This window comes from Mastomys coucha, unplaced genomic scaffold (genome assembly GCF_008632895.1).
Source record: "Mastomys coucha isolate ucsf_1 unplaced genomic scaffold, UCSF_Mcou_1 pScaffold5, whole genome shotgun sequence".
Lineage (NCBI taxonomy): Eukaryota > Metazoa > Chordata > Mammalia > Rodentia > Muridae > Mastomys > Mastomys coucha.
The window spans coordinates 234,491-247,462 of NW_022196911.1; the positions used below are offsets into that span (position 1 = coordinate 234,491).

The 12,972-nt window shown below is 40.9% G+C and overlaps 1 protein-coding gene across 1 annotated transcript in view; it reads left to right on the forward strand.

Annotated features, from left to right (window-relative positions):
- The window catches only part of Ppp1r14c (protein phosphatase 1 regulatory inhibitor subunit 14C), a 105,115-nt gene extending 93,384 nt beyond the window's left edge, over positions 1 to 11,731 (forward strand). The window contains exon 4 of the mRNA XM_031352194.1: positions 10,103 to 11,731. Within this exon, the coding sequence (XP_031208054.1) occupies positions 10,103 to 10,177 (75 nt within the window). The 3' untranslated portion in view covers positions 10,178 to 11,731. The remainder of the gene's footprint in view (positions 1 to 10,102) is intronic.
- Positions 11,732 to 12,972: the final 1,241 nt, after the last annotated feature.

A 12,972-nucleotide genomic window follows, 5' to 3' on the forward strand; every position in this document is an offset into this window, starting at 1 on the left:
GCACCATCTGCTGAAAATGCTGTCTTTTTTCCACTGGATGGTTTTGGCTCCTTTGTCAAAGATTAAGTTCAATTCAGTTATTGTTTATATGTTTTTCTGCAAGTGTGGATAATGAGTTAAGAGCTAGGCAGAGCTGTGTCTGACAAGAAGGGGACAGCTGAAACCAGTCCCCTGTGGTCACAGATGCCCCAAACTGGCAACTATTTAGGCACAGCATTCATCCTTCAAGATCCAGCATCACTTCCTTCAGGGAAGTGGGAGACACCCGTTCCACTCACTATCACCCAACTGTGTAAAAATAAAGCTCTATACTCTTGGTCCTCCCTGCTTTCTGCCATTAATCTTCCAAACTGTAAACAGATGGCAATGCATCCAATTGGGAATTAAATTAAATGTGATGAGCATTAATGGGAAATCTCTCTGTTTCATGCCTGGCTGTGAAATATGAACAAAGGTACCCCAGGGGTCCTGTGTAAAACTGCACTGTGAAATCTGTGTACAACCGCAAATGCTAACAGAAGCTTGGGAATGAGGCTTCAGCTCCCATCTAGGGCTATAGGGTAGTGGAGGAGGGTACTTGTAAGCCCTTCAGGGGCAGAACAAGAGAGTAAAGGGGTTGTAGAAAATGAAACGTGAGTGTGTGGCATAGGCTATGGCATGCTATTAGAAAGTGCTGTGGGGTCGAGGCAGCAAAGACTTTCTGGAATACTGGGAGCTATGGCAAGTAGAGGGGGCTGTCTGTGCCAGAAGACACTGGCCAGGCTAAATCAGGGTCCAGGGACACAAGGCTAGAGAACAGAGCAGAGCCCTCCACACACTCTTGTGTTTTAAAAGGGAGCACAGGGGGATGGAGAGATGGCTCAGTTGGCAAAGTGCTTGCTGAAGAAACATGAAGACTTGACTGTGAATTCTTAGCACCCATAGAAGAAACTGGGCACAGGAGTTTGTCCCTATAGTCTCAGTGACAGAAGACAGAAGCAGGAAGACCAACTAGGCTAGCTGAGTGTACAAACTTCAGAATCAGGGGCGATCTTGAGTCAAAAAATAAGGTGAAAAGTAATGCAGGAAGACACCTGTTGATTATTATCACACTTACACATACACACATCCTCACACATACTCTCACACACTCTCATACACTCATACACACATATACACACTCACACATACTCTCTCATACACATACATACACTCACACACATTCATACTCACGCACACTCATAATACTCTCATACACATATACACACACTCACACACACTAACATAATCACACATTCTCACATACACACACTTTCACATACTCCACACATACCCACTCACACATATTCACACACTCTCATACACACATTCACAATACTCTTACATACTCATACACACATACACACAGTCATACACATATGCACTCACATACACTTACACACACTCATACAATACACACACATTCTCACACATATACACACTCACACACACACATATACACTCACACACTCTCACATACACACACAGTACTCTCACATTCACATATACATGCACACACTCACACACACATATACACTCATACACACATTCACAATACTCCCACACACTCATACACACATACACACATATATATATATATACTTACACACACTCTCACATACAGACACGCACAATACTCTCACACACTCATACACACATACACACACTTCCACTCATATATACTCACACACTCTCACATATACACACAATACTCTCTCTCTCACACACACACATATACACTCATACACACTAACATACACACTCTCATACACACACTCACACATACTCACACACTCTCACACACAGTCATACACATATACACTCACATACACTTACACACATTCATATAATACACACATTCTCACACACATATACACTCACACATACACACACTCTCACATATACACACTCACAATACTCTTACATACTCACACACATACACACACTCTCACATATACACACTCACAATACTCTTACATACTCACACACATACACACTCTCATATACACACTCTCACACACACAGTCTCACACACACTCTCCTACACACACTCTCTAACACACACACACACACACACACACACACCATAAAAGAACTTAGCGTAAGGGTAGAAAGTTCACCTTGAAGATCTAAAAATGGACTGTTGGATGGAGGAATTGCACATCTCATGCTTAGCACTGGGGATGTGTATGAACTCGTTTGAGAGGCAGCATTGCATAGTGTAGGACCAGAGGGTCAAAACAAATCTTGATTTCAACAGAAGCTCTTGGCACATTTCTCAAATCAAGTGCCTTCTCTGGTTTGGTACAGTAGAGATCCTTGTCCACAGACTCGAGAAAGCTAAATATTTGCCAAGGGCTTAGGATGGAGCCTCATAGATAAGAAAGAACAAACACTAAGTACTAGCTACAAACTAAGTACTAGCTAGGAGCTGGGTGGCACTGAGAGATTCTTATTTTGGAATTTACAACAGTGTGTGCTAAGCCTAACAGAACTAAAATTGATTCTAATTCTATTAATGACAGAAAATGAATCGTGTCTACCCTGGGATAAAAAAATAATATATTCTAGTACTGATTCCTGAAGTATAATGGCACTAGTTTTAGCCTGTGCTTATGAAAGCATCTATTGAAATCTCAACTACTGAGATTTAGAATCAGTCAATATGACAGAGACGAGCCTGGAGCCTAGACCTAGTGGCTCTCTGACACTGCAGAATGTCCCCTGCTGTCAGCTCATCTACTCCTTCAGGTTACGTGCATGTGAGTTCTATATGCTTTGAAGTTCCTAGTTTGTTGGAGAATAGCCATGATCATATCCCTGTCTATTGCGGGGGAAAGTATTTCTTGCATAGATTATCTTAGTTACTGTCTTATTTCTGTGAAGAGACATCATGACCAAAGCAACTTATAAAAGAAAGGATTTCATTGGGCTGATGAGCATCCTGGATTGATGTGGTGGAAGGCAGACATGGCTCTGGAGAAATAGCGGAGACTTACATTTTTATTGGAAAGTTGCAGGCAGAGAAAGGGTGGGCCTGGGCCTAAATGGGCTTTAGAAACCTCAAAGCCAACCTCCAGTGATACACATCCTCTAACAAGGACAAACATCCTAGTCCTTCCCAAAACAGTCCTTCCATTTAGAGACAAAGCATTCACATATATGAGGCTATGGGCCCCAAAACCAGTTCTGCCATTTAGGGACAGAGCATATATGAGCCTCTGGGGACCATTCTCATTCAAGCCACATTTGAAGAAAAAATGAAAACGAAAAGCCATCTTTTCCCCACATACAGGAACTTTCACAAAGATGTGACTATAAATTCCAAATTATTGTCCCAGTTTGAAGCAAAATAGCTTGGCTTCTATGCTCAACTCTGCTTTTTGCTCAGTTACAACGGTTGCATTTTTCCTAACGAGTTCAATCTTCCTCCATAAAGACAGTTAAAAGAATATGTATCCAGGCCAGCTAAATGGCTTGGTAGGTAAAGGTGCTTGCAACCAAGTCTGCCATCTGAGTTCAACCTTCAGGACCCACATGGTGAAGGGAAAAAATCAACTCTCACAAATAGTCTTCAGGCATCCTCTTTCCCACATGGCATGTTGCTCCTCTACCCCACAATGAATGTAAAATGCAATTTCAGGGATTTTAAAAAGAATATGGATGAGTTTATTATCGATCGACTATAATACTAAGAGTAAGATTTGTACAGAGTCCTTATTTTGCCCTGGCTTTTGTAAGAAAGTAGATGGCTTTGAATAATAGCTGAACTATTTCCTCAAACATAAGATACAAATAAGTTGTTACCATAAAAATAAAAAAAGAAAATCTATTATATTGCTACATAATATCTATCTGCAAACTCGTGTAAATAACAATATGCTGTTCATAGTAACCTTGGCAGTATTAAATGCCTGCAGATACCATCCATGTCATGCAATCTCTACACTGGCATAGGCAAAATGTTGCTGATTTAAGGGAGACTTAGGGAAATCAAGGACACATCAAGTTCCTGGATGAGAAGACTTATTGCCAAGGTTTCAGTTTTCCTATAACTGAACAATGCAGTCACAACCACAAATCTGAACACACTTTCTGAGTATAGACACATGAGTTTATTCTCAAATTCTCAAGGTATATAATGACCAAAACCATTTAGAGAAAAGTCACTAAACTTGGCAGAATGGCATTAGCTAATGTCATCAGGACCTGCAGACTATATTTGCAGAGACAGTGTGGTATTGCCATAAAGATGAGACAAATGAATAGGTTTGCCTTATTTCTTTGATTTACCCAACCTGTTTTGGTTTATGTTTGTTTGTTTGTTTGTTTGGTATAAAACTTTATTAGACACCTCTTCCTTTTGGAAGTATGTTCTTCTCTGGGCTCCTTCACCGCTTTCTGTCTGCTTCCTGCTCCTACTTCATGTGGCCCCACCTCTGCCACCTGTCCTCCCTTGGCACGCAGCCTCCAGCCTTGCTCTTCTGTCTACTATCCTGTGCTAACAGTCATCTCCAAGGTTCCCCATCCAACCTTGCAGCTTAGTGTACCCTTGTCTGCACTGACTCATAGACTCTTCTGGCACAGTGTAAATATCGTTGACTGTATTGTGCTGTCTGGTGCCGATATGACTTTGGGATGCTTAAAGTGTGGCCAGTGTGACCAACAACAAGTATTTTACATTTTACTTAGTTTAAGAAATTTCAATGGCCACATGCACTGAGGGCATTGTACAGAACAGTGTGGGTCTAAGTTTCTTTGATCACAAACCCTAAGTATGAACCTTTGACCTGTGTCCGTTAATGAAACCTTGTTTTAGTCTTCTGTCTCTATGGCTGGATAATGGCCATTTGCTTTGTATTGAAGTTAAAAGTCACCCATGGGAAGGCTGCTGAGGGCCATTGTCACCTCTGCACGCATGAGCTGAAGTTCCACATCACATTCATCTTGTTATCTCATTTCAAACCTACTTCTTCCCCTCCAGGTTGTCCCCATTCTCAGCCAATAGCATCGCCTTGTTGGCTAGATACTGAGGAATGGCGACTTTCTCTCTTGTTTCCCCTCCTCTCTACTTCCTACCCGAATGGCATGCTCAGTTGACCAGCAGGGGCTGTTGGCTCTGCCTCTGAAATGGATGCAAATCTAATCACACTGTTGTGTGCTTCAGAGACTCCTGCGGCCTCCAAAGCTATGTGGCTTACTAGGTCCTGTCTGGCCCTATGACCTCCAGTATTTTCTTACCTCCTCACTCTGGCCTTCCATGCCAGGGACATCTATCCCCTGCCTTGTTTGTCTGAAGGTCTTTGTACTTGCACTGTCAGCAAGCCCTACCAAGCCTCCTTGAAGCTGGCCAATTAATTCATGTTTCAGGACAGAGGTTGCTTTCTCAAAGGACATCCCTACTCTAACTAAATCTATGTCCTTAGCCCAAGGCTGAGTTTTGGAAATAAATGGGATATATTGTCACTGACCCAAAATACCCTGGAGAAACAGACTTGCAGCCACCAAAGTCTTCTTGACTAGAAATCCTTGAGTCTTCCTGGAGAATTATTGGGAAATAAGCAGAATCCTTCTGAGCAAGTGTTATGGCCACATTTCTGTATGGGGAACACATATTGATCTTGATGCTTTTCACAAACCCAAATGTGCAAATTTAATTAATAATCTACATAGGCATTTATACATATTGTATTAGTCAGAATTCTTTAAATGAACAGACTAAAAGGACCCATATTAAAAAGACGCATTAGTAGACTGATCTACAGGACACAGTCAGTTATTGCAAAGGTGGCTGTCACAATGGGACAACCAGGGGATTCAATAGCTGTTCAGGCAACAAGGCTGATGTCTCAACAGTCCTAACCTGGTGTTGGAGTCCCAGAGAGTTCCTAGAGAGCTAATGTGTTTCAATCTATGCTGGAATCCTGAAGACACTGGATTTAATAACGGCCACAGCAACAGGGGAAATGAACTTGCCAAAGAGAGTGAAGGCAAACAGACAAAAAGCAAAGGTTTCCTGCTTCGATGGTCTTCTATGTGGACTGCACTAGAAAGTATAGTTCAGATGTAATATATTCTGATTAAGAAAAATCCCTTGAAGGTGTGCCTAGCAATTTGGGGTTTAGTTGATTCCAGATGTAGTCAAATTGATGGACCACCAAGATTAGTCATCACATGCACAGACAGTATATTAAAATGTAGACATAAGGCTATAATATAATAATATAATATAGAGGACCCGGCATGATGGCTCAGAGGATAGAGTCACTTGCTTCCAAGCCTGACTGTCTTGAGTTTGATCCCTGGAACCACTTGGTGGAGGGAAAGAACAAATCCCACAAGGTTGTCCTTTGATCTGTATAAGTTTGCTGTGGTATAGTACACACATACACAAACACACACACATTTAGTTAATTTTGCTGTGCCTTGTGTGGTTTTTATCTTTGTGAAAGTCTTATTACCACGGTACAAAATTACCAAAGATTTTCATGAAATAAATGAACAAGGTTTCTGATTCTGACCTTGGATTTTATCAAAACAGGAAATTTAAAGTGGAATACTTGAGTCCCGCTGGTCATTTGCATAGGATTTGCATACATAACAATTATTTGCATAATGATTTCCAAAATAGTGAAACAAAAACTGAATGTGCCAAATCCTACAGGCCGCTTAAGTCACAGAGTGAAGCGGACATTGGGAAACTTAGTTTTTCGAAATGAACATTCAATATAAATGGGAAAAAAATGATGTTATTTTATCCACGAATATTCTTTAAGTTAGTTAAGATAGGTATACTGAAAATTAAAATAGGGCTTCCATCTTACTCCTCTACTGTCCACTGTCAAGGACAGTGGGGATTGAGATGTATGAGCTATCTGACCAGGTTGTGGACCAGCCTCCAAAAGGCATTACATAGACTGAGGAGAATTATTGAAACGTACAGGTTTCAGTTGTACTGTTGGAAACCCAAACTTCGAAAAGCCAAAGCATCTGAGAATCTAGTGCTGGGAAATGTAGTAGTGACACTGCTGGTAGAAAAAAGGACTATGTACATAGGATCCGTGTACAAAGAACGATTTTCATGTAGTGGGGTAAAGCCTGACATAAAATGTCAAGTAGACAGGAAGGGTCAGACAGTGGGATCGAACTAGCTAAGAACAAAACTCATGCCAGCAAATCTGTTCAGTGTGGCTGACTCTAAGGAGTCTGTGTTTTCCAAATATTTAAGCAAAATTTGCACATGTTAGTTCTATGCTAGCAAAGGCTGTTAAAAATCAAATGTGGTATGGTGAGCAGCATAAAGTGTAATCATGGTTTATGGCTAGAGAAGGGTGCACGGCTCACAGAGCCTGGGTAGTTTATGAGTGCAGGGGATAGTTGGCAGGAGGAGAGAGACAGTGAGCCAGTTTTTTGGAAGGTCTCCACATAATTAAACCATGATACTTCCGTAAGACCAGTTTATCCATGTCTGTTCTCCACTGGCCCTGGTAGGACCCTTAGTTCTGTCTTTCCACGCTGGCCAGAAAGTCAAGCTGGCTACCAGCTTTGTCTTTACAAATATAAAACAGGAAAAGATGGTCGTTTTTATGTAATAAATGTAAGCTGGGCATTTAAAACTACAAGGCAAAATGGCAGCTTCTTAATGGTACAAGGTAGAAACTGTAGATCAGTTCTCAGTCTCTGGTTTCTGGTCCATCAGCAAACCACGAAGACTGGGCATAAGGCTCAGTTTCTGGAGTTCATGCCTACCATGAATGAAGCACTGGGTTCCATCCCAAGTCTAAGTAAATCAAGCATGGATAATTAAATGAATAAAGATCAGGAAACTACTTTAGTAAGTCTCCTGAACACTTCTCTGTAAATAAATTTAGATTTGAATAGAACACAGAAGAATGAACATAGCAGCAATTTATTCTGTGAGTTTTAAGGCAGGTGTGTGCAGGTACTGATTGCCAACATCCAATGTGATTTTGGTTTTCTTTGTTTGTATGATTTATAAAAGAAAAGAAAATCCCAATGATTCTAGGTATGCCCTAGAGCAAGGCTTCTGAAACTTCCTCTCTGAGCAGAACCTTTTCACACAAGAATATCTCTTTAATTAGCATAGTATTTGTACTTATTCTTTGATAATTTCATACATGCACACAATGTATTTACCTTAGAAAATTTTCCACAACTCTAGTATATAGATATTTAAAGCAGGAACACAAACAAAAAACTCAATGACAATGAATTATAAAGGCATTTATAAATTCCAAATAAATCTATTTTAAAACAATTCTTTATTATACATATAGTTTTACCATTTATTAGAGCAAGAACAAATTTTTCTTAAAGATTTATTTATTTATTTATTTTTATGTGTATGAGTTCACTGTAGTTGTACAGATGGCGCTCGCTCTGGCCCCGCTCACTCTGGCCCCACTCGTTCTGGTGTAATACACTGTAGCTGTCTTCAGACGCACCAGAAGAGGGTGTCAGATCTCACTATGGGGGGTTGCGAGCCACCATATGGTTTCTGGGATCCAAACTCAGGACCTTCAGAAGAGCAGTCAGTGCTCTTACCCGCTGAGCCATCTCACCAGCCCAGCAAGAACAAAGTTTATGCTAGCAATGTACTTGTTTATTTTTACATGAAAAGGTAAATGTGGTTAAATATTTGAGACTTCAGGATGAAAACACTGCAGTATTTTTTCCCCAGAATTGGTTGATATGACTCAGTGGCTCTCAGCCTTCCTACACTGTGACTCTTTGATACAGTTCTTCATGTTGTGGTGACCCTCACCCACAAAATTAATTTTGTTGCTGCTTCATAAATGTAATTTTCCTACTATTATAAATCATAATATAAATATCTGTGTTTTTCTATGGCCTTAGGGCTCCTGAAGGAGTTACAACCCAGAGGTTGAGTACCATCGAACTGATCGACACTACAAATACAGACACTTCATAGAAATAGTACAAACTGGAAGACATTTTCAGAGCCATTTCAAAAAATTGTAGAAGTTCTACCCCAATCTAAAGCCAAAATTCATTGAGTGATTATATATTAGTGTGTGTGTGTGTGTGTTTGTGTGCATAAAACTAAAGTAAGCAACATTTTAAAAGAATCAAAGCCATATAGTACAAGGATATACTAATTTGATACTTCTATGTTGGACAGTAGAAAATATTAAATCATTTTTTCATATTTGAACCATTATGATATCAGAAAACTTGGGAAGTGCAATAAAACCATTACAATGCAGTTGTTGCCATTCTGAACCGAGAGTGTTGTGTCTGCATGACCAGCATGCACAGCACAAGGTGTACATGTTGTATGTTCTAAACCAAAGATGCAGTGAGGATATGTGACACATTGTGGGCAAGTGCCACGAGGAATGCTTTGGATTTATTAAATAAATGACTCTTCATTCTTTTTGGGGGGAGTTGTGTGCACAAAAACCTTGTACAAATATCTCACGAATGCCGCTTTCTGTTGCATGACGTTATCCATGGGAGGTTGTCTACAGTTTAAAAAACTTGTCAGCAACATCAGCCTCACTTTGGAGCTTGCCCAAAAAGGCACCTTGTCACTTTCTATACTCATGCACTGAACTGGGGTGGGTCCAGCAGGCTGGGACTAAATCCCCTGGGTAGATTTGATACTTGGCTGTGAGAACCAGAAGTCTAGCTTTGCTGATCCAGGTGAAGTCTAGGGACATCTGCAACCTGCTTAGATGTGAATCTAAGACTCTAACCTGGACCTTCAGAGTCAGGATCTACAACATGTCCATTAAATGTGCATACACGTTTAAGACTGAGAATGGAAGTCAGACGTACCTGGCGAGTCCACGTGAAGGATATCTGTGGGTGACAGTGACCTGGATCTTTTCCTCCTGAGGGGACAGCAAGGAGAAGGCTTGGACTGTGGAGTTTAAGAACTTTCTATTTTTCTAAAATTCCCTTTCTCATTTTACATTGGAGTGTAACACATACAAGGACATTCATTAACTTCAGCTGAAATCAGTGACTCTAGGTACACTCTTAAGCACAGGCTTTAATGATGTAGCCTTTTGTACTAACTTCCTTTATGTCTTCTTAGGAATTTATCAGAGAGCTGCTCTCCCGGATAAGAGGCATGAGGAAGCTGAGCCCTCCGCAGAAGAAGAGCATATGATTTTGCAACAGGGTAAAATTCTTTCGGAGATGAAGAAAGCAACTTGAGATTTGGACTCCACAGATACTTTTATTTAAAAAAATAACCATAGTTGTCTTTTACAACAACACTTTTTGGTGTGTATGTGTGTGGGGGGGGTTAGACATTTATTCAAAAGTGTTCCTTCTTTTGTTGTTTCAAAATGTTTTCATTACTGTAATATTTTAATGGCAAAGCTACTACAACTTGGACTGTAGCCCAACCAAGGACTATCAAAACACTTGCATCCACAGGGATGGGCAAGGCCAGGCGAGTTTTCTGTAAGGACTCAGCTGTAATTTAGGATCTCACAATACAGGGAAGATGGCTTTCTTACAGTCAGTTGGGTAAGACGTTTTAAGCTGTACATTTGACGTTGATGTCAAAACTATCTTATGCTTGTATATATTTACAAACACTAAGTTAAAACTAGAGATGTGAGCTTTGTATCAGGTTCATGGAATAAGCCTGTGCTTTCCTGTAAGATGTGCTCACAAAACATGTGCTTTCAAAAAGTCTCCAGACATTCTTTAGACAAATGTCGTCCATCTTAAAACATCCACTTTCTTCGACAAAGTGAAAGAATTCGGTGTGTTCGTTATTATAATGAGCCATACTACACATAAGTTGAGTTGGTCAAGGGCTTAATTCATAAATTTTATTATTTCATTGGTTGAGATGCTTCGCCAGGTCATGTACTTATTGCCTCATTGTGGTTTTTTACAGTTTTATGGACTCTTAATTTTGAAAACCAGCCTGATTTACAATGAAATGCCTACACTTCCTGAACAGAGTTTTGCAATCAAGAAAGGAAGCCCCAGGTAGCAACAGGTTCTCTGCTTTCAACGCAATATACTGTATTATCTCTGTCCATGAAAGCAGGTCAAAAGGAAACCAACGGGTTGAGCCTCTTCCTTCTTAGAAGCAGATTCTGGCCTCTTCTGTGCCAGTACCATGAGTCCAGAAGTGTGAACTGAGTATTGAGAAATGTAGAGATGGGAAGACCCCTCAAGACCTTTGTTGGTTTAGAAGTCTGGTTTCATCTCTGGTTTCTCTCAGTGGTTCATGGTCATGATTATGACTTTGATTTCCATGTTAGGAGCTAGGTCTAATGACCTACCCTAACTACATACCAGCTCTTTGCATAGAATTAAAATTCATATGAGATATAGGCAGGGTGAAAACTGAGCAAAAATCCTTCTTTCCTTCCTCCCTCCCTTCCTTCCTTCCTCCCTCCCTTCCTCCCTTCCTCCCTTCCTCTCTTCCTCCCTTCCTCCCTTCCTTCCTTTCAGGAAGCCCCTGCTGCCTCCCCCTGGAAACCCTGCCTGCCGTAAGAAGTCTCCAGGTGGCCCTGTCTGAAAACAGGGACCAGGCAATTTATATCAAGGGTGCTTTGAACATATTTTATTTTTTAAAAGAACTATGTTTGTGAATTTTCCGTATACTGGCAAGCTTTTGAAAATGTATTTAATTTTGTAATGTTTACCAATGATTTATTTACAAGCTATTTACTCAAATAAAGGGATCTGCTTACAAGCTTGTTTGTGTGTATGACAGTAGAACATCTTGGTGGAGGGGAGGTGTTGTTTTGGTATGTTCTCTGCAGATGGGAATCCCAAGCGCCTATGGAGATAGCCTCTTATTTTCCATGTATGTGCAAGCACTTAATCCTGATGCTTTTCTTGGTGTCCTCAGCAGAGGACCCAACCATGTTCTTGGATTAAGAAAGAAACAAGATGAGCAGTGTGCGCTCAGCCCTGCTTGCTCCTCCTCAAGTCTCTCCCAGGCTGAGCTCTATTCATTTCAGTAAAACTTCCCTTTCCCATCGGAGAGAAACCTATAAGAAGATTTCAAGTGAATAAAGCATTTCGGGTGTTAATAGATTGCCAAGCATGTTAAGAGCCAGGGAAATGGGATAGATGCAGGATTTCTACCAGGATTCACCAGCCCAAGTTATGTTCATCAGATGAAGCAGGAGTTTGTTTCCCTGCCCCCAAAATTACTCATCCCATTTGTATACACTCTGGCCTTCCTTCCTGCCCTTGCTCAGTGACATCACCAGATTTCCTGGGTGATCCTGCTAGATGCTAGGCCAAATCTTGGTTCCCATCCTTCCCCAAAACACCGAGCCACCCAGCTTATCTAATACCTAATAAGTCTGTCCATGTAGAGCCTCGCTAGATTGCTATAGCCATCTTAGAATGGACTTTTCCATGTCTAGTCTTGACTTTCTGCTGTTCCTACGCAGTAGTCAGAATGTTCCAGTCATTTCTCTCTTTTCCTTTCACACCTTAAGAACTGGTCCTTGCCTCGTTTCAACTTTTGGTTCTGTCCATTGCTCTTGAATTCTTGGGGTTTCTGAACTATCCCCTATAGTTTTCTCATGAGAGGTTTGTAAAATATTTTACCTGAGCCTACACCATCCTCTCCACCAGCAAACTCTGTTAAGAGAGCTGGAACAGATTTCCCCAGTCTTCCAGAGGGCTCACACAGAGTGCATCATGTACTCCATCACCATGTATCTGCAATGTTATAACTACTTGCCCATGTGTGGGTCTGTCAGATTAGGCCCTCGGATCCTCAGTCTGGGAGCGGAATGTAACTTAGCATCCATGTCTATGCCTGGCTTATCAAAGATGTCAGCAAGTGTTGAAGATTCTTCCAGACAACACTTTTCTCCCCAGCTAGGATGTTGCTTCTAGGATCAGGGCCCTAGATCTGAGTGTATAGTTAACTCATGTGAGAAGCTTCAAACAACACAGGCACATAGAAGTTTT